This window comes from Podarcis cretensis (genome assembly GCF_951804945.1).
Source record: "Podarcis cretensis genome assembly, chromosome: 10".
Classification (NCBI taxonomy): Eukaryota; Metazoa; Chordata; class Lepidosauria; order Squamata; family Lacertidae; genus Podarcis; species Podarcis cretensis.
In genome coordinates, this window is record NC_137179.1 from 1529632 (window position 1) to 1556750 (window position 27119).

At 43.3% G+C, this 27119-nt stretch overlaps 3 protein-coding genes and 2 long non-coding RNA genes across 5 annotated transcripts in view; 4 read left to right on the plus strand and 1 right to left on the minus strand.

Annotated features, from left to right (window-relative positions):
- Positions 1-22303, plus strand: part of LOC307224830 (uncharacterized protein) — a gene marked incomplete at its 3' end in the record, with an annotated part of 32456 nt that extends 10153 nt beyond the window's left edge. The window contains exons 2-3 of the mRNA XM_079991956.1: positions 19246-21280; positions 22273-22303. Of these exons, the coding sequence (XP_079848082.1) occupies positions 19488-21280; positions 22273-22303 (1824 nt within the window). The 5' untranslated portion in view covers positions 19246-19487. The remainder of the gene's footprint in view (positions 1-19245; positions 21281-22272) is intronic.
- Positions 1-27115, plus strand: part of LOC307225290 — a 51232-nt gene extending 24117 nt beyond the window's left edge. The window contains exons 2-3 of the long non-coding RNA XR_013842825.1: positions 4896-5068; positions 23601-27115. This is a non-coding gene — a long non-coding RNA (uncharacterized lncRNA). The remainder of the gene's footprint in view (positions 1-4895; positions 5069-23600) is intronic.
- LOC307225251 (uncharacterized protein) overlaps positions 1-27119 on the plus strand; it is a gene marked incomplete at its 5' end in the record, with an annotated part of 106429 nt that overhangs the window by 54143 nt on the left and 25167 nt on the right. The gene's annotated exons all lie outside the window — the stretch shown is intronic.
- Positions 1-27119, minus strand: part of LOC307225306 — a 167030-nt gene that overhangs the window by 2752 nt on the left and 137159 nt on the right. The gene's annotated exons all lie outside the window — the stretch shown is intronic.
- The window catches only part of LOC307225051 (uncharacterized protein), a 41149-nt gene continuing 17965 nt past the window's right edge, over positions 3936-27119 (plus strand). The window contains exon 1 of the mRNA XM_079992736.1: positions 3936-3991. The gene's annotated coding sequence lies outside the window, so the exon portion shown is untranslated. The remainder of the gene's footprint in view (positions 3992-27119) is intronic.

Consider the following 27119-nt stretch of genomic DNA (forward strand, 5'->3'; position numbering starts at 1 on the left):
TACAACTAGCAAAACTGATGGGAAGAGTTAGAGGAGTATTGAACCAGAAAATATTTGGAGAATGGAGAATATTTGAGGATTATAGAAGATCATAATGAGTTGGAATGAAACTATTTGGCTTTAGTAGAAATGCTGTAAGGAATTATGTACAAATAAGTTTTAAGCTTTAGGGCTTTTTTTGGTAAGATAAGGTTAAAATAAATTAAGGTAATTTAATGACAGAATATAGCGAAAGATGGAAAGGATTTGCTGAGATAATTAATAACTAGAATAAAAAAAGGGAGGTGTGAGGAGGTCGATGAAACAAGTTAACGAAAGATAAAGATTTGGGAATATTGGATTTGTTTTTAAATTTTTTGTTTGCTTTTGTTTTTGGTTTTGATGTATTGTGTGTTTTGTTTTTTCTTTCTTTTTTCTTCTCTTTTTATTGACTTGTATAGTTTATTTTTTTTTTCTATCTTTTTTCCTTTTCCTTTTTTTCTTTGTAATTCTAAATCCTCAATAAATATCATTATTTTTTTTAAAAAGAGGATTGTAGAAGATCATATTGTACCAACCACACCATATTAGCAGAACTTGAGTGATACTTGTAAACACAACAAATGCTGTTTGTGGAGTAGACTGGGACAATATTAAAGAATATAAAACTGTGAGGGAAAACAATGGCAGTATAAACAGTACCATGAGAATGATTGAAAGACTCATTTTGTCAGAAGTCTTTTTTATTTAATTAGGAAGATTAAGTTTTTTTTATGCACATAAATCTGCTTTTCCTTCTTTCCCTTTTTCTTAATTGTTTTTTCTTAATTGTCTTTTTTGCAGTATGAGATTGTAAATTCTTTGTATATGTGTGTAGTTTAAATTAATAAAGATTATGTTAAAAATAAATCATTTTGTGGCCGGCCTGATCAAGCGTTGCTTTCTCTGGTTAGCCCCACTGGAACTCCAGTTCTTTCCGGACCCTGGGGTCACTAGAGGACTGGTGGCTCCTCCTGGCAAATGGCCTGGTGCGCGCTGGATCACCAGTCCTTCCTTGCCCCCAGAATCCGGCAAACCGAAGGTCCCATCTGGGGTGCCATCTGTTGTAAACAAAAGCTGCTGTTCTTCCCTTATGGGGGACACAAGAGCCTTTTATGGAGTCCCTTGTAGGTTCTCCATCGGTAGGAGAAAACAACAGACACTAACCAGAGAATACTGAGAAGCAAAGCAGCTAGTAAGCCTGATCTCTATTGATCTGTTGCAACAGGGTGCTCCCCTCACACGCAGGAAAGGAGGAGGACCCAGAACAAAGGTGTGCCTGCCTTTATATAGAGATTTTAAATTCCCTGCCCTGGAGCTCCAGACCACCCCCCACATACATGTTACGGCAAAATCTGGGTGCGAGGCTGCCCTGCCACCCAGCTCATCGGACTAAGTCTGTGGGTCCCTGCGGAGGAAAATGAGCTCAGCCGGGCAGGAGCAAGGTGCAGAAGATCCAAGTTTATTGAGCAACAGGTTCAAGACGAGATTGAACAGCGAGAAAGGGGTGACATGAACTTTTGAAACTCCCTCCATGTCCCAGAATACAGTGCAAAATACATCCCAGTTACATCATGAATACATTAAAGAGAGGTTGGGTTACACAGATGACATCATGAATACATTAAGAAGAGGTTGGGTTATACAGGATTAACATATGGAGGAGGGAGGGGGAATATGCAGAGCTGGAGATATGCGCAGATAAGCACATCCTGATGAGAAGACAATGGTCCATGTACTGAGAAGACAATGGTCCATGTACTGGCATTTCCTGGAGGAAATAATAAACAAAAAACTAAAGTTTTGGAAAAGAATTTAACAAATGTTGAAAGAGAGAAATTTCAAAATGAAACTGGGCTAATGGTGGCAAAGAAAGTAAAATATTTGGGGATTAACATGACATCTAAAAATGTGAATTTATTTAAAGATAATTATGATAAATGTTGGACAGAGGTTAAGAAAGATCTAGAGATATGGTCGAATTTGAAGCTTTCCTTGTTAGGCCGAATTGCAGTGATCAAAATGAATGTATTGCCTAGAATGTTATTTTTGTTTCAGACATTACAAATTGTGGATAAACTAGATTGCTTCAAGAAGTGGCAGAAAGATATATCTAAATTTGTCTGGCAGGGCAAAAAGCCCAGAATAAAATTTAAGATACTTACTGATGCAAAAGAAAGAGGGGGGTTTGCCCTGCCGGACCTAAGATTGTATTATGAATCAGCAGCTTTTTGCTGGTTGAAAGATTGGCTACTTCTTGAGAACGCAGACATTCTGGATTTGGAAGGATTTGATAATAGGTTTGGTTGGCATGCATACTTATGGTACGACAAGGTTAAAATTCATAAGGGATTCAAAAACCATACTGTTAGGAAAGCATTACATAATGTTTGGATTCGATATAAGGATTTGTTGGAAAATAAAACCCCTAGGTGGTTATCACCTATGGAAGCCAAGGAGGTGAAGAAACTCAACATGGAATCTAAATGGCCAAAATATTTTGAAATTTTAGAACAAGAAAGTGGTAAATTTAAATTACAGAGCTATGAGAAAATAAAGTCTAAAGTACGAGACTGGCTCCATTATTATCAAATAATGGAGACTTTTAAACAAGACAGGAAAATTGGATTCCAGGTGGAGAAATCGAAACTAGAAACAGAATTGTTAGAACCCAATATTAAGAATTTATCAAGAATGTATAACCTGTTGCTGAAGTGGAATACAGTAGATGAAACTGTTAAGCCAGCTATGATTAAATGGGCACAGGACATAGGTCATGACATTATGTTTGCTGACTGGGAACAGTTATGGACCACCGGTATTAAATTTACAGCATGTAATGCCTTGAAAGAAAATATTATGAAAATGATTTATAGGTGGTACATGACCCCAGTCAAGCTTGCGAAGATTTATCATCTGCCCAATAATAAATGTTGGAAATGTAATGAGACTGAAGGTACCTTCTTTCACCTTTGGTGGACCTGCCCAAGGATTAAGGCCTTCTGGGAAATGATTTATAATGAAATTAAGAAGGTACTTAAGTGTACTTTTCACAAGAAACCGGAGGCATTTCTCCTGGGCATGGTCGGCCAACTGGTGTTAAGGAGGGATAAGACTTTTTTTATGTACGCCACTACAGCAGCAAGGATCCTTTTAGCAAAGTATTGGAAGACACAAGAACTCCCCACACTGGAAGAATGGCAGGCGAAAGTGATTGACTTTATGGGATTGGCAGAAATGACTGGCAGAATCCGTGACCAAGAGAAGGAGACGGTGGAGGAAGACTGGAAGAAGTTTAAAGTATACCTTAAGAACTGTTGTAAAATAGAGGAGTGATAAAAAGTCAAGGGGAAGGAAGATGCAGAATTGCAGCTAAAACTGTTTGATGATTCAAGGTAAAATTGAGAATGACAATGAGCTTAAACTTAATTGGCAAAAAGAGTTGTTGAAAAACTGTAAAATAAGGATGCAAAAAGGGTGAGGTATGGGGAAGTCCGAGAAAAGAGGCTTATGAAAATGAGGTTAAGAAATGTTATCTTTGTATGTGTTTGTATTTGTTGATGTTTGTGTGTTGTTGTTGTTCTGTGTTAAAAATTGGAAAATTAATAAAAATTATTATAAAAAAAAAGGAAGAGGGGAGGGGGGAAACCACCTTCTCGCCCCCTCAATCCTTTCCCTCCCCTCCCGGACCTCCTCCTCTCACCCCGCCCCCCCACAACCCCAGATCCCGCCCCCATAAGTCCCACCCCTCCTTCCTCCTCCTCCAATCCGGCTTCTGCTCCGGGAATGGGGGTGTGAGCCCCCCCCAACCTCCCTTCTTCTCCCGGAAGTGGAGCTTCCACTTCGGATTTCTTCTCTACGCCGTAGATCTAGGGGGCGCGCCTTCTCAATGGGGAGGGGGGGCGGCAGGTAAATCCCCCCTCCCGTGGATGTTGCAGGAAAGGAAGGGAGGATCGGGAGCGAGGACAAAGAGGTAAAGGGGTCCCGGGGGGGGGGAGGCTGGAGAAAAGGACCCAGAGACCCCCTCCAGCTCCCCCAAGCGCCTTCCGTGGGGCCTGGATCCCGGCACGCGTGCTGCCAAGGGGGCTTCCCTCGCAGGGACGGAGGTGGGGCGCCCACCCACGAGGACTCCCCGGCCCCCTTTCCCCCGCGCAGGCATCCCTGGGGCGCGGAGAGAAGCCAGGATAGAGACCCCCCTGTCCCTCCCCGGCTCGTCTTGGGGGGGGGCATTAGGGACGGAGAGATGGGGGGCGCAGGGCGAGGGGTGAGCCGGGCCAAGGGGGCGTCTGGGTGCAGGGGAGACTCCGGGATGGGAGGGGGGCAAGGGCAGGGGAGGAGGGGGCAAGCAAGCTCAGAATAGGGGGGAGGGAGACCAGTCCTTGGGGGGCCCGTCTCCATCGTGGCTTCCTTGGGGACTCTCCGGAGGGGCCGCCTTGGCCTCTCTCTCCCGCCCAGGAATGCCCCCCCTTTAAGACGACCAGAGAGGGATCCCTAGAAAGTGGGGGTCCAGTCCCCCACCTCTTCCTTCCTGCAATCTCCCTCCTCTTCCCACCCCATAAGCCCCTGCCCTGTCCAGACACAGCGATTCTGCCCAGTCCAACCTCTGGTCCCCTGGAGAGGAGAGGAAATCCCCAGAGGAAGAGGGGAGGGGGGAGGCCTTCTCAGAAGCGGCTCTTGGTTTCCGCAATCCCACCCAGGAAGCAGCCAGAAACCTTTTCCTCTCTCTCAGGCTTCCATCTTTATTGTCTTTTCCGCTGAGGATGAGGATAATGTACACCTGTCATCAGAAACAGGGGTGCAGAGTCCGTGGAATGGCTCTCAGGGCTGATAGAGAAGTTGCACCTCAAAAGCATTTCTGTTCCTCTTATTCTTCGTAGGCAATGTCAGAGGGACTGACAAGCTGAGATACTATCCATCAGCATCCGATGACAGCGACTGCATGAATCTTCCCAGTCAAAGGACCCATTTTCATGATAGACAGTGCCTGGGGCTGGAGGCTCTACACACCGGGTGTGCCTGTGCAGGCCAAAGACTGCCAGTATTAGCACAGGTGAGGTGTGTGACCTTCCCAAATTTACAGAATGTATGTGAATGAGCGTTCGTGGGTGGGATTATAGTTTATGGCAACCCTGTGTTTTTCTCCACCCATAACATTTTGTGAGCTAATATTGCAGTACAAATTCCAAAATAACTACAAAAAAATCACAATATGATAAGAATTATTGTAGTATTTATACCCTGCCCACCTGGTTGGGTTTCCGCAGCCACTCTGGGCAGGTTACAGCACATATAAAAGACAGGAAAACATCAAACATTATAAACCTCCTGACACAGGTCTACCTTCTGCTGTCTTCCAAATGTCAGGTAGTTGTTCATTTCCTTGACCTCTGAAGGGATGGCGATCCACAGGGCGGGCGCCACCACCGAGAAGGCCCTCTGCCTGCTTCCCTGTACCCTCACTTCTCGCAGGGAGGGAACCAGCAGAAGACCCTCAGAGGAGGACCTCAGTGTTCAGAGTGAAGGATGGGGGTGGAGACGCTCCTTCAGGTCTACAGGGCCAAGGTGGTTGAGGGCTTTAGGTCGCAGATCTTGCTCCTCCATAATGATCTCCAAGACTGACATATCGTTAGCAGAGTAGGAAAAAACACTCAGAGGCAGCAAAAAATCCATTCAGCAGATAAATTTAGTACAGAAGGCAAAGAAGCATGACAATCCAAAAACTGAATTTACAGTAAAACCCTAACACAGCATAGCAAAAGAGCACTCGGGTAAGAAAGACACAAGCAGAGTAGAGAATAGCAGAACAGGAAGTGGGACCAGGCGCCTTTCAAGACTGTGATTTATAAACAATTCAGTGCCAGAGTAACCTTGGGACTGGATAACAAGCTTGGCTCACTCCAGTTTAAGCCAGCTTCTTCTGGTCCCCAAAACAAGGAAGGTTCAGCATAATCTCATAACAACTCATCCCACCCCCTGCTCTCAGCAGAAAGGAAACTCCCTTATCAGGTAAAATGTTCCAGCTGGAGAAAACACCAACTTTGAATCACACAGAGTGAAACCACCAGAAACTTCTTGAACCGATAGACTAGGAATGATCTCTATATGTCAGATGAATACTTTTCTTGCCTGAAAGATGCAACCATGACAATTTAAAGATCAGCACAAACAGTTTGACTTGTGCTCCGAAATGCACTGAGAGCGAGTGAAGATCCTTTAGGACAGTGTTACAAGGTTGAACTTTTCATTAAGCACAGTTATCTCTTTGCCTTGAATATCCAGCTTTGTCAGTGCCAGATTAGGATAGTCCTGTGTCAGAAGAAGGGCTCGAGATCAGGCAGCACATCAACATTATAAAGAACCATTGGGGTGGGGTGTTTCCCATTTGCCAGCTGCTTTCCTTCTGCTTCTCCTGCTCTCTCCATGCAATGTGAGGCATGTAGATGGAGGTCCATCTCCAAGAACCGGAGCTTCCCTGAGCACCCATTCAGCTGACCCCAAGCACCAAGCCTTGTCACTAGTTCTTTGACTGACCCAGACCACAGTCCCTGGAAAAGAGGAAGACCTGGGTCTCCCAAAATGGTCCACTTGGACCTCTTGAGGCCATTGGGACTGTGAAGGTGACTCATGAAGATCTAGAGGTGGAAACAGGGCTGGATGGAGGATTATAATAATATAATCATAATAATTTATTATTTATACCCCGCCCATCTGGCTGAGTTTCCCCAGCCACTCTGGGCAGCTCCCAATCAAATGTTTAAAACAGTACAGCGTTAAATATTAAAAACTTCCCTAAACAGGGCTGCCTTCAGATGTCTTTTAAAGATAAGATAGCTGCTTATTTCCTTCACATCTGAAGGGAGGGTGTTCCACAGGGTGGGCGCCACAACCAAGAAGGCCCTCTGTCTGGTTCCCTGTAACCTCACTTCTCACAATGAGGGAACTGCCAGAAGGCCCTTGGCGCTGGATCTCAGTGTCTTTATGGTGCAGAGGATGGAGAATGACCAAAGGAACGATGGACCAGAGAAAGAGAGGGCCTGCTCATGGACAGAGAGCAGATGCCTTTCCTGTGAGGAAACAATTGATTTGAAAAGGCTGCATTCCAAGATCATGCTGCTTTATTAACGATGAGTGAGGATTATGAACGGTTGCGGCTGCATTACTATCATTTGATGACATTGCTTTTTCATTTGCTGTGCGTAAGAGGGGGTGGGGTGGGTGTTTAGTTGGGTGTGGGAATTTGTTTAATTTAATTATGGTGTGTTTGTAACATTCTTTTTTTTTGTTTTATTGTTTTGTTAGATTGTTTTTTGTATAGGTTTTAATTTGATTTTAAGGGGAGGGGTCAGGGCTGCCTGGGAGTGGGTCCCAACAAACAAAATGGCTGGGGCAAGTTCCACGGGGTGTGTGTGTGTGTGTGTACTGGGGCAACCGATCTCAGTGATCACGGGTAGGAGGAGGAGTTACACTAAGACCAGACCACGTCATTACCGAGGAAGCGGGCTTAGTCATTGTTTGAGGACTATCCCTGCCTCTAGGTCTGGTCTTCAGCGGACGGATACTGGAATCAACAAGGGATACCCACATGACCTGAAGGTGCTGCTGTGCAATGCCAGGTCAATGATCCATAAAACCACTGTGATCTGTGACTTGATCGTGGATGGAGGACTTGACCTGGCATATGTGACAGAGGCTTGGTTGGATGAAGCAGATGGGCCTGTCCTTGCTGCTGCTTGCCCACCAGGTTTCTCTTACGCACAGCAACCCAGGCCTTGTTGGCGGGGAGGGGGGGTTGCAGTGATTTTTAGTCATTAGTTTGCACCAGGCGTCCTATTGGGAAGACCCAGTTTTCTGAGTGCATGTTCTGGAAGTTGGGCAATAGGGGCAGTACAGGATTGCTTTTGGTGTACCGACCTCCCCGCTGCACCAAGGATTCCCTGCCCGAGCTGCTTCAGGTCGTGGCGGATGTTCTCCTGGAGACACCTAGTTTGGTTGTCCTAGGGGATTTTAACATCCATGCCGACACGACCTTACAAGGGGCCGCTTGGGACTTCGTGGAAAGCATGGCCTCCATGGGGCTGTCCCTGAATAAGTCTGGCTCAACCCATAGCCGCGGACATGCCTTGGACCTAGTGTGTTTACCTCTATGGATGTTCATGATCTGACACTAGGTAAAAGCAAAACAAAAGAAGTCCCATGGTCAGATCACTTCCTGGTGCAACTGGACTTCTCTGCGACCCTTCCCCTCTGAAGGGAGGTGGGACCGATTTGGATGGTCCGCTTCCACCACATAATGGATCCAAATGGTTTCCAGAGAATGGTTGGGGATGCTTTATCCCATGTTGATGGCCTTTCAGCTGATTCCCTGGTGGCCTGCTGGAATGTGGAGTTAACCAGGGCTATTGACTGGTGTTTTTTTTTCTTAAAGAATATTTATTAGCATTTCAAAAATAGTACAGAAACCAAAAATAACAAAAAATAACAAAAGTACAAAAATACAAAACTAAAAAGAATTAAAAACACATAAAATTTCAATTGCTTATTTTCTTTTAACTTATTTCCCAGACCTCCTCACACCTCCCCTTTTTGTATTCCAATTCAAGTTATTAGCTCAGCAAATCCTCACCATTAATTATAACTTATTTCTCAACCTTTTTTTTTTCATATTCTCTTAAACATTACAGCTGGGAACCACTTAATTTCTGTCCAACATCATCCTAACATTCATTAATTTTACAATGTTTCTGTAGATTGTCCTTTTTTTTAAAAAAAATAATATTTATTCAAATTTTCAAGATACAAAAACATTTAAAGCATAAACAAACAAAAACAGAAAAAGGGCAAAAGAAAAAAGAAAAAAGAAAAAGAGAAAAAAGTATACAAGATTCAAAATAACTTCATTTCATTATCTTGTGTCTTAGACGTCCTCATACCTCCCTTTTTTGTATTCCAATTTAATCATTGTTTCAGCAAATTCTTCCCATATTTATCAAAAAAAAAGAATAATTTATCTTAACAATCTATTTCAAATTTATCAATATTACCTTTAACTTTATCTTTACTTTCAAAACCATATACCTTTAAATTTAGACTTTAAATTATATTTATACTTATCTTCAAATCTTTCTACTAAAGCCAATTATTTCCTTTCCGCCACAGTCTATTATTTCACAAATGTTACTCAGAAATAGCCAAATATATAAAAGAAAGTTTCCCAGAAGTTCCGTCTCCTCTACTTGCGGGTGTGTGAAACCTTCTCCCCCTTCCCCCCGTAACTCCCGTTCCCCCCTGTACAGTGAGAGTAGGGAACTATGAAACACCGGGTGGATTTTCATGCTGTCTGGCAACTTGAGCCTGAATGCCACAGGGTTCAATTGCTGCGCTACCTCAAAGGGTCCTAGCCGTTTTGGCCATAGCTTCTTGCACCCTCCCTTAAAGGATAGCCCTTGGGTGGACAACCACACCTGGTCCCCCACCCTTATAATCTCCCCTTCCCGGCGACGCTTGTCTGCTTGCCTCTTGTAAACTTCCTTGGCCCTTTCCAAGTTCATCTTAAGTTGCTGGTGCAGGGCCTCCATTTCTTCCACAAACTGTTCTGCTGCAGGCACGCTCCCCCCTTCCTCCCCCCTCCTGGGAAAGGCCCTGGGGTGACACCCATAATTAGCCATGAACGGGCTCATCCCCATAGACACATGCTCAGCGTTATTGTACGCAAATTCGGCCAGCGCTAGTCTCTCTACCCAATTGTTCTGTCTCTCGATGTAGCAGCACAGGTATTTCTGTAAAATACTGTTCGCTCTCTCTGCTTGCCCGTTGGTCTCCGGGTGTCTCGCTGTCGAGAATCCCACCTCCACCTGCAATAAGTTCATGAGCCTCCTCCAGAACCTCGAGGTAAATTGTTTCCCGCGGTCTGAGATGACTCTCGAAGGAGCTCCATGCAGCCTGAAGATGTGGTCAACAAACAGCCTGGCCGTTTCCTCTGCCGTTACTGCATGTGAGCAAGCTATGAAGTGGCACATTTTGGTTAGCAGATCCACTACTACCATGACTGCTGTCTTCCCTCTAGACTTGGGCAAATCTGTCATAAAATCGATAGATACCACCTCCCAGGGTCTTCCTGGTGTGGGTAAGGGTTCCAGCAACCCTGCCGGGGCAGCCCTCTCCCCTTTAGCCCGTTGACAGCGGTCACACCCACGTACATACTCTCTTTTTTATTATTATTATTATTAAGAGGTTTTTTTATAGCAATAGAGAAGAAAAACAGCATATCAAAGAACAAACAGAAAAAGAAAAACAAACATAAAATTTAGCATCGTACAATAACCAACTTTTCTTCATTTTTTGGACTTCCTCACGTCTCTTGCTCCTGCTTTCCAAATTTATAAAACTTTAACCAGCAATTTGTCACCTTATTTCCATTCTTATTGTACACTTTTCCAATGTTTTGTCCCTAACTTTGAATATTTTTATCTAGGTCTTAAATATCTGATCTTACCATAATATTTATTCAAAATTTATTCAAAATTTATTTTTCTCATAAAATTCACTCATTTTCATAGTTTTTTCACCAAATTTTATGGTGCCCTGTTATTTTCAAATCCCTCATCCTTCTTAGCACTCATATAGTTTACAGTGTTTTTGTAGGTAGTCCTTGAATTTCTTCCAGTCCTCTTCCACTGCTTCCTCTCCCAGGTCTCGGATTCTGCCAGTCATTTCTGCTAGCTCCATGTAGTCCATCAGTTGCATCTGCCATTCTTCCAGCGTGGGCAAATCTTGAGTTTTCCAATATTTAGCGACAAGTATCCTTGCTGCTGTTGTCGCATACATGAAAAATGTTCGATCATTCTTTAACACCCTCTGGCCAACAATGCCCCAACGGAAGGCCTCTGGTTTCTTAGGGAAGGTATACTTAAATACCTTTTTCAGCTCGTTATATATCATTTCCCAGAAGGCCTTAACCCTGGGGCAAGTCCACCAGAGGTGAAAGAACGTTCCTTCAGTTTCCTTACATTTCCAACACTTATTATCTGACAGGTGATATATTTTTGCTAGCTTGACTGGGGTCATGTACCACCTATATATCATTTTCATAATGTTTTCTTTCAAGGCATTACATGCCGTAAACTTCATACCGGTGGTCCATAACTTTTCCCAGTCAGCAAACATGATATTATACCCAATGTCCTGTGCCCATTTTATCATAGCTGATTTAACCGTTTCATCCTGTGTATTCCACCTCAGCAACAAGTTATACATTCTTGAAAGTACCTTAGTCTTAGGTTCTAACAGTTCTGTTTCCAGTTTCGATTTTTCCATCTGGAATCCTAGCTTTTTATCCAGTTTAAAAGCCTCTTTAATCTGAGCGTAATGTAGCCAATCTCGCACTTTGTCTTTTAGTTTCTCCAAACTCTGCAATCTCCAATTGTCTCCATCTCTTTCTAATATCTCCCAGTATTTCGGCCATTTGACCTCCATATTGGGTCTTTTCACAGCTTTAGCTTCCATAGGTGATAACCACCTTGGGGTCTTATTTTCTAATAAGTCTTTATATTTTGTCCAGACATTAAACACTGCTTTCCTTACAATATGGTTCTTGAAATTCTTATGGATCTTAACCTTGTCATACCACAGATATGCATGCCAACCAAAAGCGTTGTTAAATCCTTCCAAATCTAACACATCAGTGTTTTCAAGGAGCAGCCAATCTTTCAGCCAGCAAAAAGCTGCTGATTCATAATGCAACCTTAAGTCTGGCAGGGCAAACCCCCCTCTTTCTTTAGCATCAGTTAATATTTTAAACTTAATTCTGGGCTTTTTGCCCTGCCAGACAAATTTAGAAATGTCTCTTTGCCACTTCCTGAAACACTCCATTTTATCCACAATCTGTAAAGTCTGAAATAAAAACAGCATTCTTGGCAATACATTCATTTTTATAGCAGCAATTCGACCCATCAAGGAAAGTTTCAATCTTGACCAACTTTCTAAATCTCTCTTAATTTCTGACCAGCACTTTTCATAATTGTCCTTAAATAAACTCAGATTTTTTGCTGTTATGTTCACCCCTAGATATTTTACTTTTTTAACCACGTTTAACTCCGTCTCCTTCTGAAACCTTTCTGACTCTGGAACTGTCAAATTTTTCTCCAATACCTTAGTTTTTTGCTTGTTTAATTTGAAACCCGCCACCCGACCAAAGTCTTGAATTAATTGTAATGCCCTTTTCGTACTAGATTCTGGCTCCTGTAAGGTCAAAACTAGGTCATCTGCGAAAGCCTTAAGTTTGTATTGTTTCGCTCCGACCTGGATTCCTTCCACCAACCGGTCCCCTCTAATCATATTCAGGAGCACCTCCAGGACCGAAATAAATAACAGTGGGGAAATGGGGCAACCTTGTCGTGTTCCTTTTTCAATTTTAAACTCTTCTGTCACCACATTGTTAACTATCAGTTTAGCCTTTTGTTCTGAGTATATTGCTTCTATCCCATTTTCAAATTCCCGTCCCACTCCCATCCCTTCCATATTTTTCTTCATAAATTTCCAGGAAATGTTGTCAAAGGCCTTCTCCGCGTCTATAAATATTAACACTGCTCTAGTATTGATATTTGTTTGCAAAAGTTCCAAAATGTCAATAATGTTCCTTGTGTTAGCAGACAAATGTCTTCCTGGGAGAAAGCCGGCCTGGTCTTTGTGAATCACTTCACTTAAAACCTTTTTAAATCTGTTTGCTAAAATGTCTGCAAAAATTTTGTAATCCACATTTAGAAGGGAAATGGGGCGGTAATTCTTAAGTTGTGTCTTTTCCAATTCTGATTTAGGTATCAATGTGATGAAAGCTTCTTTCCACGTTTCCGGTGCTTTCTTCCCCTCCATAATCTCATTGCAAACCTCCATTAATGGATGTATCAAGTAGTCTTTCAGTACCTTGTAATATTTGGAGGTAAGCCCATCTGGTCCTGGAGACTTGCCCAGTTGCATATTCTGAATGGCAGCTTCAATCTCTCGTCGTGATATTTTACAGTTCAGGATTGATCTATTTTCTTGAGACAACCTTGGTAGTCCATTTTTTATCAAAAATTGTTCTATCTCAGCCTCATTTTGAGGCCCTTGAGTGTATAATTGTTTAAAGTATCTCTGGAAGCACTTCCTTATCTCCACAGGGTTCTGAATGTTTCTTCCTTCAGTCTCTAGATTGGTGATCGTGTTTAGTTTTTGTCTCTTTTTCAACTGCCATGCTAGCAGTTTTCCACATTTGTTTGCCGATTCAAATGATCTTTGTTTCATTAACTTAACTTTCCACTCCACCTCCTGATTTGTCAATTTGGAGTATTGTGCTTGGTAAAATTTAATTTCTTTCAAAATCTCCTTTGACTTCGGTTTCGATCTTAACTTCTTCTCACATTCTTTAATTTTCTCCAAAATCTTATCTTTTTTCTCATTTTGTGCTCTTTTCTTTACAGCGTTCTGTTGTATCAGAAACCCTCTCATAACCGCTTTACTTGCATCCCAGATGATTCTTTTTTCCACCGTGGTGTTCAGATTTATCTCAAAGTAGTCCTTCAAAGCTTTCTGGGCCTTTTTGGTAATCTCCTGATCTCTAAACAAGTTGTCATTCATCTTCCATCTAAAGGAGCCGGTTGGAATTAGTCTCATGTCCATCTTTACCGCGTTATGGTCGGAGCAGGTCTTTGGGCAGATTTCCACCTTTCTCGTCTTAGGTGCCAGACCTCTAGTTATCCATATTTGGTCGATTCTTGTCCATGTCAGTTGGGCTTCAGAAAAGAATGTTCCCTCTCTTCCCAGGGGGTTCTTTGTCCTCCAAATGTCAATCAAGTCCATATTGTCAGTCAGTTCAAAAAAAGTTTTAGGTAGTCTGCCATCTTTTGTCACATTTTGGCTTTGAGACTTATCCATGTTGGTTGACGCCACCCCATTCATATCGCCCATCATAATAATGTTATCATAGTCCAGATAGTCCAGCATTATCTCATGCAGCTTCTTGTAAAATTCTGATTTCCCCTCATTTGGTGCATAAATTCCTAATATCAAAAACTTTTCTCCCTGATTTTGTATCTCAATTGCCAGAATTCTTCCTTGCTCATCTTTAAATAAGAATTTTGGTGAAAGGCTCTCCTTAGCATATATCACCACTCCTCTTTTCTTAACTCGGTCCGAAGAGATAAATTCTTGTCCTAATCTTTTATTTATTAGCACTTTTCTATGGAGCCTAGTCACATGTGTTTCTTGCAAACAAATAATGTCCAATTTTTCTTTTCTCAATATATGGAATATTCTCCTCCTTTTTTCCGGGGAATTGCAGCCATTAATATTCCAGCTTAGGAGTTGCAGAGACATCCTGAACAAATCTGTTATTTCTCTGGTGGTGGTGTCTTTTTCTCCGGGTCTTCAGGTCCCAATGGTGGGGGTACAAGTAATGATCCAGACCCTGGAGGTCTCTCAATCCCTTTCTGAAGGTCCTCTCCGTAAACGCTCAAAAATTTGTCTTTGTCCTCGGCTTTTTTAATTTTAACCTTCTTCCCTCTGAATGTAAAAGATAATCCTTGGGGAAATTCCCACCTGAAAACAATTGAGTTACTCCTCAGCAATTTTGATAATTCAATATAGGTGGATCTAAGGTCCAAGAGTTGTTTAGGAATATCTTTGTAAATTTCGACTCTTGTCCGAAATGTCCTGTGACTTTCCGTAATGTAGGCCTAATATTTTGTCCCTTTCCTCCTTGGATCTCAAAGTAATCAAACAGTCTCTGGGCCTATCTTTCCTTGCTGATTTTCCAAGTCTAAAAGCAGTCACAATTTTAAAGTCCTTTTCTTCCTCCAAAAGCCAAAACTTGGAAAATTCTTTTGTCAGGAACTCAATTAAATTCCCTTGTTCCAGTTCTGGTATCGACCTCAATCTCAAATTATTCTCCCGATTCCGCAATTCAATCATAGACAAATACGCCTGCTGTTCACCAACCAGTTTGTGCAGTGGTCTTACCTCTTGTTCTAATTCTTCAACTTTTTGGCTGGCTTCCTCAGCCAATTTGCGGTTTTCTGCAGTGGTCTCAAATAGCCTTCCAATTGATTGGGTGTTCAAAGCAACTTGTTCAGTTAATTTATTTACACTGGCTGTATTTTGTTCAATCTTAGCCGTTTGTTCATCAGCTTTCTTGTCCAAAGCTTCCAGTTTTTCCAAGATTTTCTCAAGTACTGAGCCAGATGCTCCTGCAGCCATATCTTTCGTCAGTGGTTGCTCAATTCCTACTTCTTCAGCTGACAGAATAGTAGGAACAGATGATCTGCACGGCTGTGAAGTTAAATTTGAAGTTGTTTGTCTAGCTTTCGCTCTAGCCGCTCTTGTTCTTCCAGTGCCACTCATGCCAGTTTTGTCTACAAGTCAAGGTCAAACTAAGTTGTTCCCATGAGAATCCAGCAGCCCAAAGAGTAAACAGTTAAATAGGAGGAAAGGAAAGAGAAAGAAAAGCCACATACAACTGTAAATCCAAAGGCCTCTAGAGGGAGTTCGGATATGTCTTGAGGGAAAAAGCCGAATTGTTAAAATCCAGTTAATCAGCCGTCCAATTAAGTTCCAAAAGGACCTTCAATTTTTCTTGCAGTTAGCAGAGTTGGTTTAAAGAGCACTACAATGTCTCTAACAAGTGCCAGAAGAGATGTTTCAATATAGCAAGTCCACAAAAACTCAGATTGTAACAAACCCCAATTACAAAGTATCCAAGTCTGCACTCTGACAGTTCTGTCTTTCAGGCAGATCCACTACCTGGGCTTCTCAGTATAATTTGTAAGTTCCAAGAGAAGAGGTAAAACACAGTCCATAAAAGAGATAAAGGTAAAAGGTAAAGGTACCCCTGCCCGTAACGGGCCAGTCTTGACAGACTCTGGGGTTGTGCGCCCATCTCACTTAAGAGGCCAGGGGCCAGCGCTGTCCGGAGACACTTCCGGGTCACGTGGCCAGCGTGACATCGCTGCTCTGGCGAGCCAGAGCCGCACACGGAAACGGCGTTTACCTTCCTGCTGGTAAGCGGTCCCTATTTATCTACTTGCACCCGGAGGTGCTTTCGAACTGCTAGGTTGGCAGGCGCTGGGACCGAGCAGCGGGAGCGCACCCCGCCGCAGGGATTCGAACCGCCGACCTTTCGATCAGCAAGCCCTAGGCGCTGAGGCTTTAACCCACAGCGCCACCTGCGTCCCTATAAAAGAGATAAGTCACTTTAAAAAAGTTAAGTCCTGATTTAGCATAAAAGCAGCTTAAATGGATGCACAGATTAGTTGTTTTTAAACGCCTCTTCAAAGGCTCCAAGCATCAAAGTCTTTTGCTTTAGATCTTAAGCAGAAGCGGAAGACGGACTTCCTGTTTACGTTTCCCGCTTTCGGCCAAATTTATAGCAATTTATTTTCAATTCTTACTGTCTTTTCTTACTCACGGGTTGTTGCTTTTCAAAGTTAGATGTTTCCAGGAAGAAAGGTCAGCGCTCACCGACAGCGGCTATGCGGCTTCACTCCACAGGAATAGCGATCGACTCACAGCGCCGCGATACCCCCTCCACGTTCAGAGACCCTTTACGGGGTCCCCTCTCCGTTTCAGGGGGCGCTTCTGGCGCCCGCCGAGTCCCACGGCCACAGGCTCTTGCTGCCTGTGGTTTTCCGATATGGGTCTCCGCTTCGCCGTAGCGGACGACCCGTTTCTGCGGAGCTCCCTCTTTGCGGTTAGAAGAGGGCAGCCATTGCCGTTCGCGCCGCCTCCAGAAGTACCCACACCCACGTACATACTCTCGTACATCTTCCCTCACCCTTGGCCACCAGAACTCCCTGGTAACCAGCAACATAGTTTTGTGTTGACCAAAGTACCCCGCTGTTGGGTTGTCGTGAAGCTGTTTGAGCACCCTTTCCCTCAAGGTCTCCCCTGGTACGTACATCGCCCCCTTGTAGTACAGCAGTCCTTCCCTTTCCTCAAAGCCTCCCTGGTCTCCCCTCGATTCCCTGAGTTCCCTGATTCTGGTTTGAGCGGATTCGTCGTGGCGAATCAGCTCGGTTAGTTCTCGTTTCCCAACTAACGCTCCCCCACACACCCATCGTTCCTCTGGGAACACGTGTCTCACTTCCGGCGGTCCCTCTCCTTCCGTGTACTCCGGCTTCCTGGACAGGGTGTCTGCCCTCACATTCTCTTCTCCCGGCACGTACCGGATCTCAAAGAAGAACCTGGAGAACTCCTGTGCCCATCGAATCTGTCTCTGGTTGAGAACTCGAGCTGTTCTCCAGTATTCCAAGTTCTTGTGGTCCGTGCACACCTGTATCTTGTGCTGGGCTCCTACTAGCAGATTTCTCCACTGCCGAAAGGCTGTGTAAATTGCAAGCAGTTCGCGATCATACACCGTGTAGTTTTGTTCCGACTTGCTCAGCTTCCGCGAGAAAAAGGCGCACAGTCTCCTGGCGTGCTGCCCCCCCCCCGGCTGCAACAACACCGCTCCAATGGCCTGATCTGATGCGTCTGTCTCCAGCCTCATTGGCTTCTGTAGATCCACGTGCAGGAGTTGTTCCTCCGAAGCGAACGCCTTCTTTAGTCTTTCAAAGGATTGTTGGGCACTTTCGGTCCAGAAGAACTTCCTCTTGCTGCTGAGACAGTCTATGATGGGCGCTGGTCCCTCCTCCTCACCACCAGCGGCTCCCACCATCCATTGCCAAGCCTTTCTTTGTGGACAAGCCCTGGCAAAGTGTCCTGGCTGTTGGCAGAGGAAACACTTCTTGGTGCTTTTGGCATCCTTTCCCTCCCTCTTGCGTCCTTCGCTGGCGTTTGAAACCTCTCTCGCGCGTGTGCGCTCCATCGATTTCCATTGGCTCAACGGACCGGGAAGGCTGCTTTGGCATCTCAGGAATGCGGTAGTCAGGGCAACGCTCTCCTCTCCCTTCCCACCTCTCCAAATCGTGCGCTTCCTGTCTTGCTCCTATCGCAAGCACAGCTTTGGTCAATTCGTCCATAGATTGCGGGCTTTGCATGCGGGAGAGCTCATCCTTCACAGTTGGGGACAACCCCTCCTCAAACAGCATTTGTATAGGCGGGGAATTTAGGTTCCACTCCATTAACATCGCAAAACTGGACCAATAGTCTCTAACTGATAGGTCCCCCTGCTTGCACCTCATCAGTTCCCGCTGGGTCACATTCTGTTCTACTTGGCTTGAATACATCGCGTCCAAAGTCTGAAGGAACTTCCGAACGTCCCTCATGGCAGCATTCTGCGTGGCCATTAGGGGCCTGACCCATTCACGTGCCCCATCCTGCAGATGCCCCACGATATACACCACCCTCTCTGCATCATCAGCAAAGTCATCATGCTGCAGTTCCAAAGCGTACTCTATTTCCGTTCGGAACGCGTTATGGTCCTGGGGCTTCCCCCCAAACTTGTGTACCAGTCCAGGCACCTTCCTTGCCACGGGGGTGGGTCTGACCTGCGCATCCTGAGCTCGCCTTTCATCCAGCCACGCCGTCAGCAGAGCTAGACGCTGTTGCAAATCCTGGTTCCTTTCCACCAGATCCTGCACGCTCGCAGCTTGCTCTGCGGCGCTGGCACCTCCAGTCTGACTCATGGTCTCCTGCCTGTGCACAAGTAACTTCAGGGACTGACGGATTGCTGTAATGGTTATAAGGGGTTACTTGTGCATAAGTTGCCATCACTTTTGGCTAGATTGCCTGGCTAACCATGCCTTGGCTGACAGCCCTCACTCCGTGGCTGTTCAGTCGCTTGCAGAATCCATCAGTGGGCGTTTCTTGAACCTCTTCCAGCATAGAAGCTGTTTGACGCCAGGTCTCCGCCTATTCTCCCTGCGTGGGACTCTTCTGCTCAAGGAAGGAGTAGGCAGAGGCGTGCCCGTGCTCTCTCCACTAGTCTCGGGTGAAGAGTCTTGAAGACCTCTCTCCGAATCCTCCATCTCCCTCCCTTCTCTACTGGTGTTACGCTGAATTCCTTCCCCCCTGCTGGTCCTCTCTCCTGCATCGCTTTGGAGCCTTGCCTCCACCTCTCGCTCTGATGTCAGTTCCCTGACAGGCAGGGTATAAATAATAAATTATTATTATTATTATTATTATTATTATTATTATTTCCTAAAAATTGGGGACATGGGTAGGAAGCGGGGGAATGTTGGAGATGTTGAAATAAGAGAAGGGGCAAATGGTGATTGATTTGTTCTTTTCTCTTTGTTCTTTTCCTTGAAATCCAAAAAGGACTTCCTCTCTGCCCACTCTGAAGAAGGTGATACAGAAGAATGTCAAAATTCCAGGGGACGGGGAACCTTTCATTTCATTAGGAATAGACATTGAAATGTGCGAAATGTGGGATATGCTTCACTGAATGAGCACACATAGCTCACATCAACAAACTCACAGGAGAGAAACCTTTTAAGGATTTGAAGTGTGGAAAGAGTTTCACTGATAGTGAAAAACCTAGAACACATCAGCAGACTCCCATGGGTAAGAAAGGATTCAAATGCAGGGAGTGTGGGAAGAGCTTCAGTGAGAGTGGACAACTTAAATTACACCAACGGACTCACACAGGGGAGAAACCATATGAATGTATGGACTGTGGGAAGAACTTCAGTCAGATGGCACACCTTAAGTTACATGCACGGACTCACACAGGGGAGAAACCTTATAAATGTGTGGAGTGTGGAAAGAGCTTCAGTTCCAATACAAGCCTTAGATCACATCAACGGACTCACACAGGGGAGAAACCATATGAATGTATGGAGTGTGGGATGAGTTTCCGACGAAGAGATACACTTAGAATACATCAACGGACTCACACAGGGGAGAAACCATTTAAATGTGTGGAGTGTGGAAAGAGCTTCAGTTCCAATGCAACCCTTAGATCACATCAACGGACTCACACAGGGGAGAAACCATATGAATGTATGGACTGTGGGAAGAACTTCAGTCAGATGGCACACCTTAAGTTACATGCACGGACTCACACAGGGGAGAAACCTTATAAATGTGTGGAGTGTGGAAAGAGCTTCAGTTGCAATACAAGCCTTAGATCACATCAACGGACACACACAGGGGAGAAACCATATGAATGTATGGAGTGTGGGAAGAGCTTCAGTTACTATGCAACCCTTAGATCACATCAACGGACTCACACAGGGGAGAAACCATATGAATGTATGGAGTGTGGGAAGAGCTTCAGTTCCAATGCAACCCTTAGATCACATCAACGGACTCACACAGGGGAGAAACCATATGAATGTATGGAGTGTGGGAAGAGCTTCAGTCAGATTGGAAACCTTAGAATACATCAACGTACACATACAGGGGAGAAACCGTTTAAATGCATGGAGTGTGGAAAGAGCTTTAGTGATGGTGGAACCCTTAGAAAACATGAACATATTCACACAGGAGAGAAACCATTTAAATGTATGGAGTGTGGAAAGAGCTTCAGTATCAATTCAAACCTTAGACAACATCAACGGATTCACACAGGGGAGAAACCATTTAAATGCATGGAGTGTGGAAAGAGCTTTAGTCAAAATGCGCACCTAATTTTACACCATCAAACTCACACAGGTGAGAAACCATTTAGATGTATGGAGTGTGGAAAGAGCTTCATTCAGATTGGAAACCTTAGAATACATCAACGGACTCATACAGGGGAGAAACCATTTCAATGTATGGAGTGTGGAAACAGCTTCAGTCAGAGTGGAGAGCTTAGATCACATCAACGGACTCACACAGGGGAGAAACCATTTAAATGCATGGTGTGTGGAAAGAGCTTTAGATACAATGCAGGCATTAGACAACATCAACGGACTCACACAGGAGATAAACCATTTAAATGCATGGAGTGTGGAAAGAGCTTTAGTCAAAATGTGCACCTAATTATACACCATCAAACTCACACAGGTGAGAAACTATTTAGATGTATGGAGTGTGGAAAGAGCTTTAGTTACGATGCAGGCCTTAGACAACATCAACGGACTCACACAGGAGAGAAACCATTTAAATGTATGGAGTGTGGAAGGAGCTTCAGTATCAATTCAAGCCTTAGACAACATCAACTGACTCACACAGGGGAGAAACCATTTAAATGCATGGAGTGTGGAAAGAGTTTTAGTGATAGTGGAAGCCTTAGATCACATCAACGGACTCACACAGGGGAGAAACCATATGAATGTATGGACTGTGGGAAGAACTTCAGTCAGATGGCACACCTTAAGTTACATGCACGGACTCACACAGGGGAGAAACCTTATAAATGTGTGGTGTGTGGAAAGAGCTTCAGTTCCAATACAAGCCTTAGATCACATCAACGGACTCACACAGGGGAGAAACCATTTAAATGCATGGTGTGTGGAAAGAGCTTTCGTTACGATGCAGGCCTTAGACAACATCAACGGACTCACACAGGAGATAAACCATTTAAATGCATGGAGTGTGGAAAGAGCTTTAGTCAAAAGGCGCACCTAATTTTACACCATCAAACTCACACAGGTGAGAAATCATTTAGATTTATGGAGTGTGGAAAGAGCTTTAGTTACGATGCAGGCCTTGGACAACATCAACAGACTCACACAGGAGAGAAGCCATTTAAATGTATGGAGTGTGGAAAGAGCTTCAGTTATAGTGGAAACCTGAGAGTACATCAACAGACTCACATCAGTAAGAAATGATTTAAATGTATGGAGTGTGGAAAGAGCTTCAGTCAGAATGGAAATCTTAGAACACATCAGCAGACACACAGGGCAGAAACTGTTTAAATGTATGGACTGTGGAAGGAGCTTCAGTCAGAGTAGAAGCCTTGATTTATGTCAACAAACTCACACAAAAGACAAACCATATAAATGTCAGGAAAGTAGGTAGAGGTTCAGTCCTAGTGGAATCCTACATCTACAGACTCATGGACAGGAAGAACTTTAACAGTTGACACCCTACAAACCCATCAACCCTCAAAGAGTAGAAGCTGTTTAAAGGGAAAGATTGCAGAAAGTGCTTTAGTTAAAATGGAGTGTTTAAGGAACATCTAAGAGCCAGTGTGGTGTAGTGGTTAAGAGTAGTTCATAATCTGGGGAAACGTGTTTGTGTCTCCGCTCCTCCACATGCAGCTGCTGGGTGACCTTGGGCCAGTCACACTTCTTGAATTGTCTCAGCACCACTCACCTCACAGAGGAAGGGAAAGGAGAATGTTAGCCACTTTGAGACTCCTTCGGGTAGTGATAAAGCGGGATATCAAATCCAAACTCCTCCTCTTCTTCTCAGAGTGGAGAACCCATTTAAATGTATGGAGTGAGAAACGTGTTCCTTTCAGAGTTTACTCTTCTTCACAGCAATGAACTCAGCAGAAAATCCATCTTCAAAGCGAGTCATGTATTTGTTCTGGTGTTTATATGTAAAACTGTATAGTAATGAAATAATGAAGGTAATGTCCCACAATAATGAGTATAATTTTAGATGTAAGGTACCTTTTGATAGTGAGGGGGAGAGGGTGAATCTATTTCTGGTGGTGAGTGAGGATTAGGGCTGGGCATATATTGATCTCATCCTATACCAGTTTCTAGACTACATTGTGATAAACTTTGGAAAACAATGGATATGGCAATACACCACGAATCACAGTGTGTGTTTCTGGGATGCACATTTGCCTCAAAGCAGCCGGCAGAAAGCTTTGCTTCATGAAGGGCTTCCGGTTGATCACTCGCCATCACAGTTGGAGATCTCTTTATCAGAGGAGACCTTGGTATATCAAAGGCAGGGGAAACTCCTCCAGCGCAGCAGACCCCCGGGGAAAAACTCGAATCGAGCATTTTGAGGACATGGAATCTGGCAGGTGTCAAAAGTGGGCTCCCCCCTCCCTGGAAAGTTCTGTTTTTGAGCTCCGAGAATGAGGGGGTTGGAGCTGCGACACATCGGACAAAAAGCTTCCTGTGATTAAACGAAGCTGCGAGACTGTGAGGCATTAGCGGTCAATTCTTCCAACATCAACAGGACTGTATTGTGTGTACCTTTTACGTTTGGATTATATATGGCTAATGTAAGGGTTGTGCTGACAAGCTAGCTGAGATAATGCTCCGGGCACACAGCCATCTCTGTACAAGAGATTTATTGCTAAGCTTCAAAGCAGTTACAAGAATTCAAAACACACTTCATCTCTTGGAGTCAGATGAACCGTCTGACTTTTTCTACGCCTCTCCCAGCAAGCCCATTTTCTGAGTCCACGCCTCTTGCTTCCTCTGCTTTGTGAGTGGCTGGTTCCCAGTACTGGCTCCCCCCTCCCAGCTTCCTCCTCTGATGTGGAAGAGAAACTGCTAATTACCGGTGTGGGCTCTGTACTTGCCTCTCTGCTTCCCCCTCAGCTCTTTCGCAGCCTCCAAATTCCCTGACATCCACCCCCTCCTCAAAGGCCCCCTCCCCCTTGGGAGAATCAACCACCCCCAATTTACACTTCTCCGGAGTGGCGGGAGTGAAGCCTGGAAAACTACCCTCCTCCTCATCCGTATCTTCAAAAACCGTCCTCCAGTCCTCCCTCAAACCCACAGTTCCTCGTGTTCCCCAATAGACACTTTCCTCTTCTTCTTCCTCTTCGTCAGATGGTGGGCATCCCTCGAAATCCTCTTCATCGTCCCGAACACCTGTTGGAAAAATCTACCCCAGGGTTTGGGTTTGTCGGGGAAGAAATTGTGGAAGTCCTCCACTCGACCCTCGTCAGTGATACAACTCTCCGGGACCCAGGTATTCTCTGAACTAGGGGCCCCTTCCCACGCCACCAGATACTCTTGCCTCTCTGCTTCCCCCTCAGCTCTTTCGCAGCCTCCAATTCCCTGACAGCTAACTAAAGACCTCACCTCAAGAGTCACTAAATCAGAGATTTGCCCAAGGACTTGTTCTGATCATAAAATTGTCTCTACAGGGTACTTTTAGATGGCAGATGAATGATGTTTTACGGAGAAATGAATTGATCGTAAATAAAGCTCAAAGACCCTAAAGGACTATTTTGAGTTGAACCTGAATCCTGGAATTGAAGCAAGGGGTGCAAGTAAAGTGGTAATGCCAGGTATTATTGATTCAACAGAATTCTATCAGGAAGGAAGCACAGAATGAGCAAAAGGAAAAAGTTCTGTCTCAAAGGAGAAAGAGAATAAGCTAAAAAATCAACAGATTCAAAAGGAAATTAAAAGATCACAATCTTAGTCTTCACAAATAGTAAACCAAGAAATTGAATGGAAAATTATATTGATGAAACAAAAGACTTTTGCATCGGCAAATACATGCAGAAAATTATTGGCTTGGGGACAGAAGGACAGTACAATAATTAATATTATGGAGGATGGTAAGAATATTGAGAACCCAACAGAGATTAGAAAATGTTTTCAAAAGTACTATAAGCAGCTTTACAAAAAGGAAAAATGGATAAAATGGAACAGTTTTTGGACAAAAATGGATTGCAGAAAATTCCAGCGGACAAAACAAGCCTACTAAATGAACTAGTTACAAGACAAAAAGTTGAAGGGGCAATTGCCCAAATGAAAATAGGCAAAGCACTGGGACCTGATGCTTTAACTTCCAAGTATTATAAAATATTCAAGGATTGGCTGATACAACCATTGATGGATGTTTGTAACAAAATATTAAAGGGGGACAAAGCACCGGAGTCCTGGAAAGAGGCATTCACCACTCTGATACCCAAAGCAGATACAGATAGAGCTCAAGTAAGGAATCAGCGACCAATTTCCTTGTTGAATGTGGATTATAAAATATTTGCAAATATTTTGGCTTAAAAGATTGAAGGTTTTGAATAAGCACATACATAAAGATCAGTCAGGTTTTTTATCTGAGAGGCATATGAAAGATAATATTAGGAATGTGCTGGAAAGATTAGAGGCAAAAAAGAATCTTAAAGCAATGTTTATGTTTATTGATGCAGAGAAAGCCTTTGATAATGTTTCTTGGAGTTTTATGAAACAGAACTTGTGTAATATGGGGATCGGTCAAAAAAATTAAAATGGTTTTAATGCAATTTACTTGGAGCAGAAAGCAAAAATTATAATTAACAATGTGGTCTCAGACAAAATTAGGATTGAGAAGGGAACCAGGCAAGGGTGCCCACTGCCCCCCCCCTGCTTTCTATTTCTGTCCTAGAGGTGCTGCTGAATATGATAAGGAATGATGAGGAAGTTAAAGGCATAGTAGTGGGAACTAAACAATATAAGTTAAAAGTCTTTGCTGATGATTTGGTATTGACTTTACAGGACCCTGAGTTCAGTGCAATCAAAGCACTGAAGATAATTCAACAGTTTGGACAAGTTGCAGGTTTCAAATTGAATAAGAATAAAACCAAAGTTTTAGGGGGGGAAATAATGATACATGAAAAACTTAATTTAGAGGAACCCACAGGGCTGAAGTTTGTGACAAATGTGAAATATCTGGGTGTAAATATGACTGCAAAAATGCATTTGTACAAAGACAACTATGAAAAGTTATAGAAAAATATCAAAAGAGATTTGGATATTTGTACAAGGTTGAAACTATCTTTGTTGGGCTGAATTTCTGCGATAAAGATGAATGTATCGCCTAAGGTGTTATTTTTGTTCCAAGTACTCCCTATCATTGATAAGTTGAATTGTTTTAAGGAATGGCAAAATATATTATCTAAATTTATCTGGCAGGGGGGAAAACCCAGAATTAAGTTTAAATTATTAACAGATGTAAAAGAGAGAGGGGGTTTAAGGATTTACTTTGAAGCTGCAGCCTTTTGCTGGCTGAAACAATGGTTTTTATTGGAAGATACGGATGTTTTGGATTTGGAAGGTTTTGATAATGTATTTGGTTGGCACGCATATTTATGGTATGACAAGCTAAAAGCTCACAAAGGATTTAAAAATCATATAATTAGAAAATCTCTGGATGATGTTTGGATAAGATTCAGGGATTTGTTTGAAAGGAAAACACCCAGATGGATATCACCATTGGAAGCTAAGACCCATAAAAGCTTGAATATGAAAGATACATGGTTGAAGTATAATGATAGTTTGATGGAAGTAGGGGACCAATTTAGATTAAAATCTTATGATCCGTTGAAAGATAAATTAGATGATTGGTTCCAGTACATCCAGATAAATGAAATGTTTAAAATGGATAAGAAAATTGGTTTTCAAACAGAGAAATCCAAACTAGAAATGGAATTATTAGATAAAAAAACAAAATACCTATCTAAAATGTATAATTTATTGATGGAATGGCATATGAGAGATGAACAAGTGAAATCTGTAATGACTGAATGGGCCAGGGATGTGGGGCACAATATCATGATGGTGGATTGGGAGAAATTGTGGAAAAAGGAATCGGAAGAAACAAGATTTACCAACTATTGAAGAATGGCAGATGAAGATGATGGACTATATGGAACTTGCCGAACTGACTGGGAGACTCCGAGACGAGAGAGAAGAGATGGTGGAAGAAGATTGGAAGAAGCTTAAGGAATATTTGAAAAAATATGTTAATATTTAAATCTCAGAATAGTTCTGGTAGTGCATATAGGCTGTAGGGTTAGAAGTAGAAGATAGTGTATTTTAAAATAATATTATTTGTAAGCGATAAAATGTGAAGTTAATTTAAGTGTGATAAAAAAAAAGATGGTTAGAAACTATGATATATTTAAACTGCTAAAGGTGAAATGAAAATGAAAATCAGATAGGTGGGACTTGCGGAAGCCCACCTAACAATGTTTAGAAAAATAAGGATAAGAGAATAATGTTTCCATTGTTTGTTTTTCTGTTTGTGTTCTTTATTTGTGTTATAAAATGAATAATTTTTTTGAAAAAAAGAAGAAAGCTTTGCTTCGTGAAGCCCCTGCAAATGCCAAGTTCCTGACTTCCCTCCCAGACGACAGGAAGCGAAAGACACACCTCCATTGCCCTGTGTCATTCCAGCCTCTTCCCTCCCTTGCTCCCTTCTGCCGGTTGGTGTGCCTGACTTAGGTATCCTGTGTGCTGTATTTTTTTTACTGCTGAAACTGGATTTGCTCTCAGGAGCTAAGTTTTGTGCCTCGCTGGGGACCCAGGGAGAACTGTATGCTTTGAAAGCTCAGTAAACTATTACTGAAGAAGTCC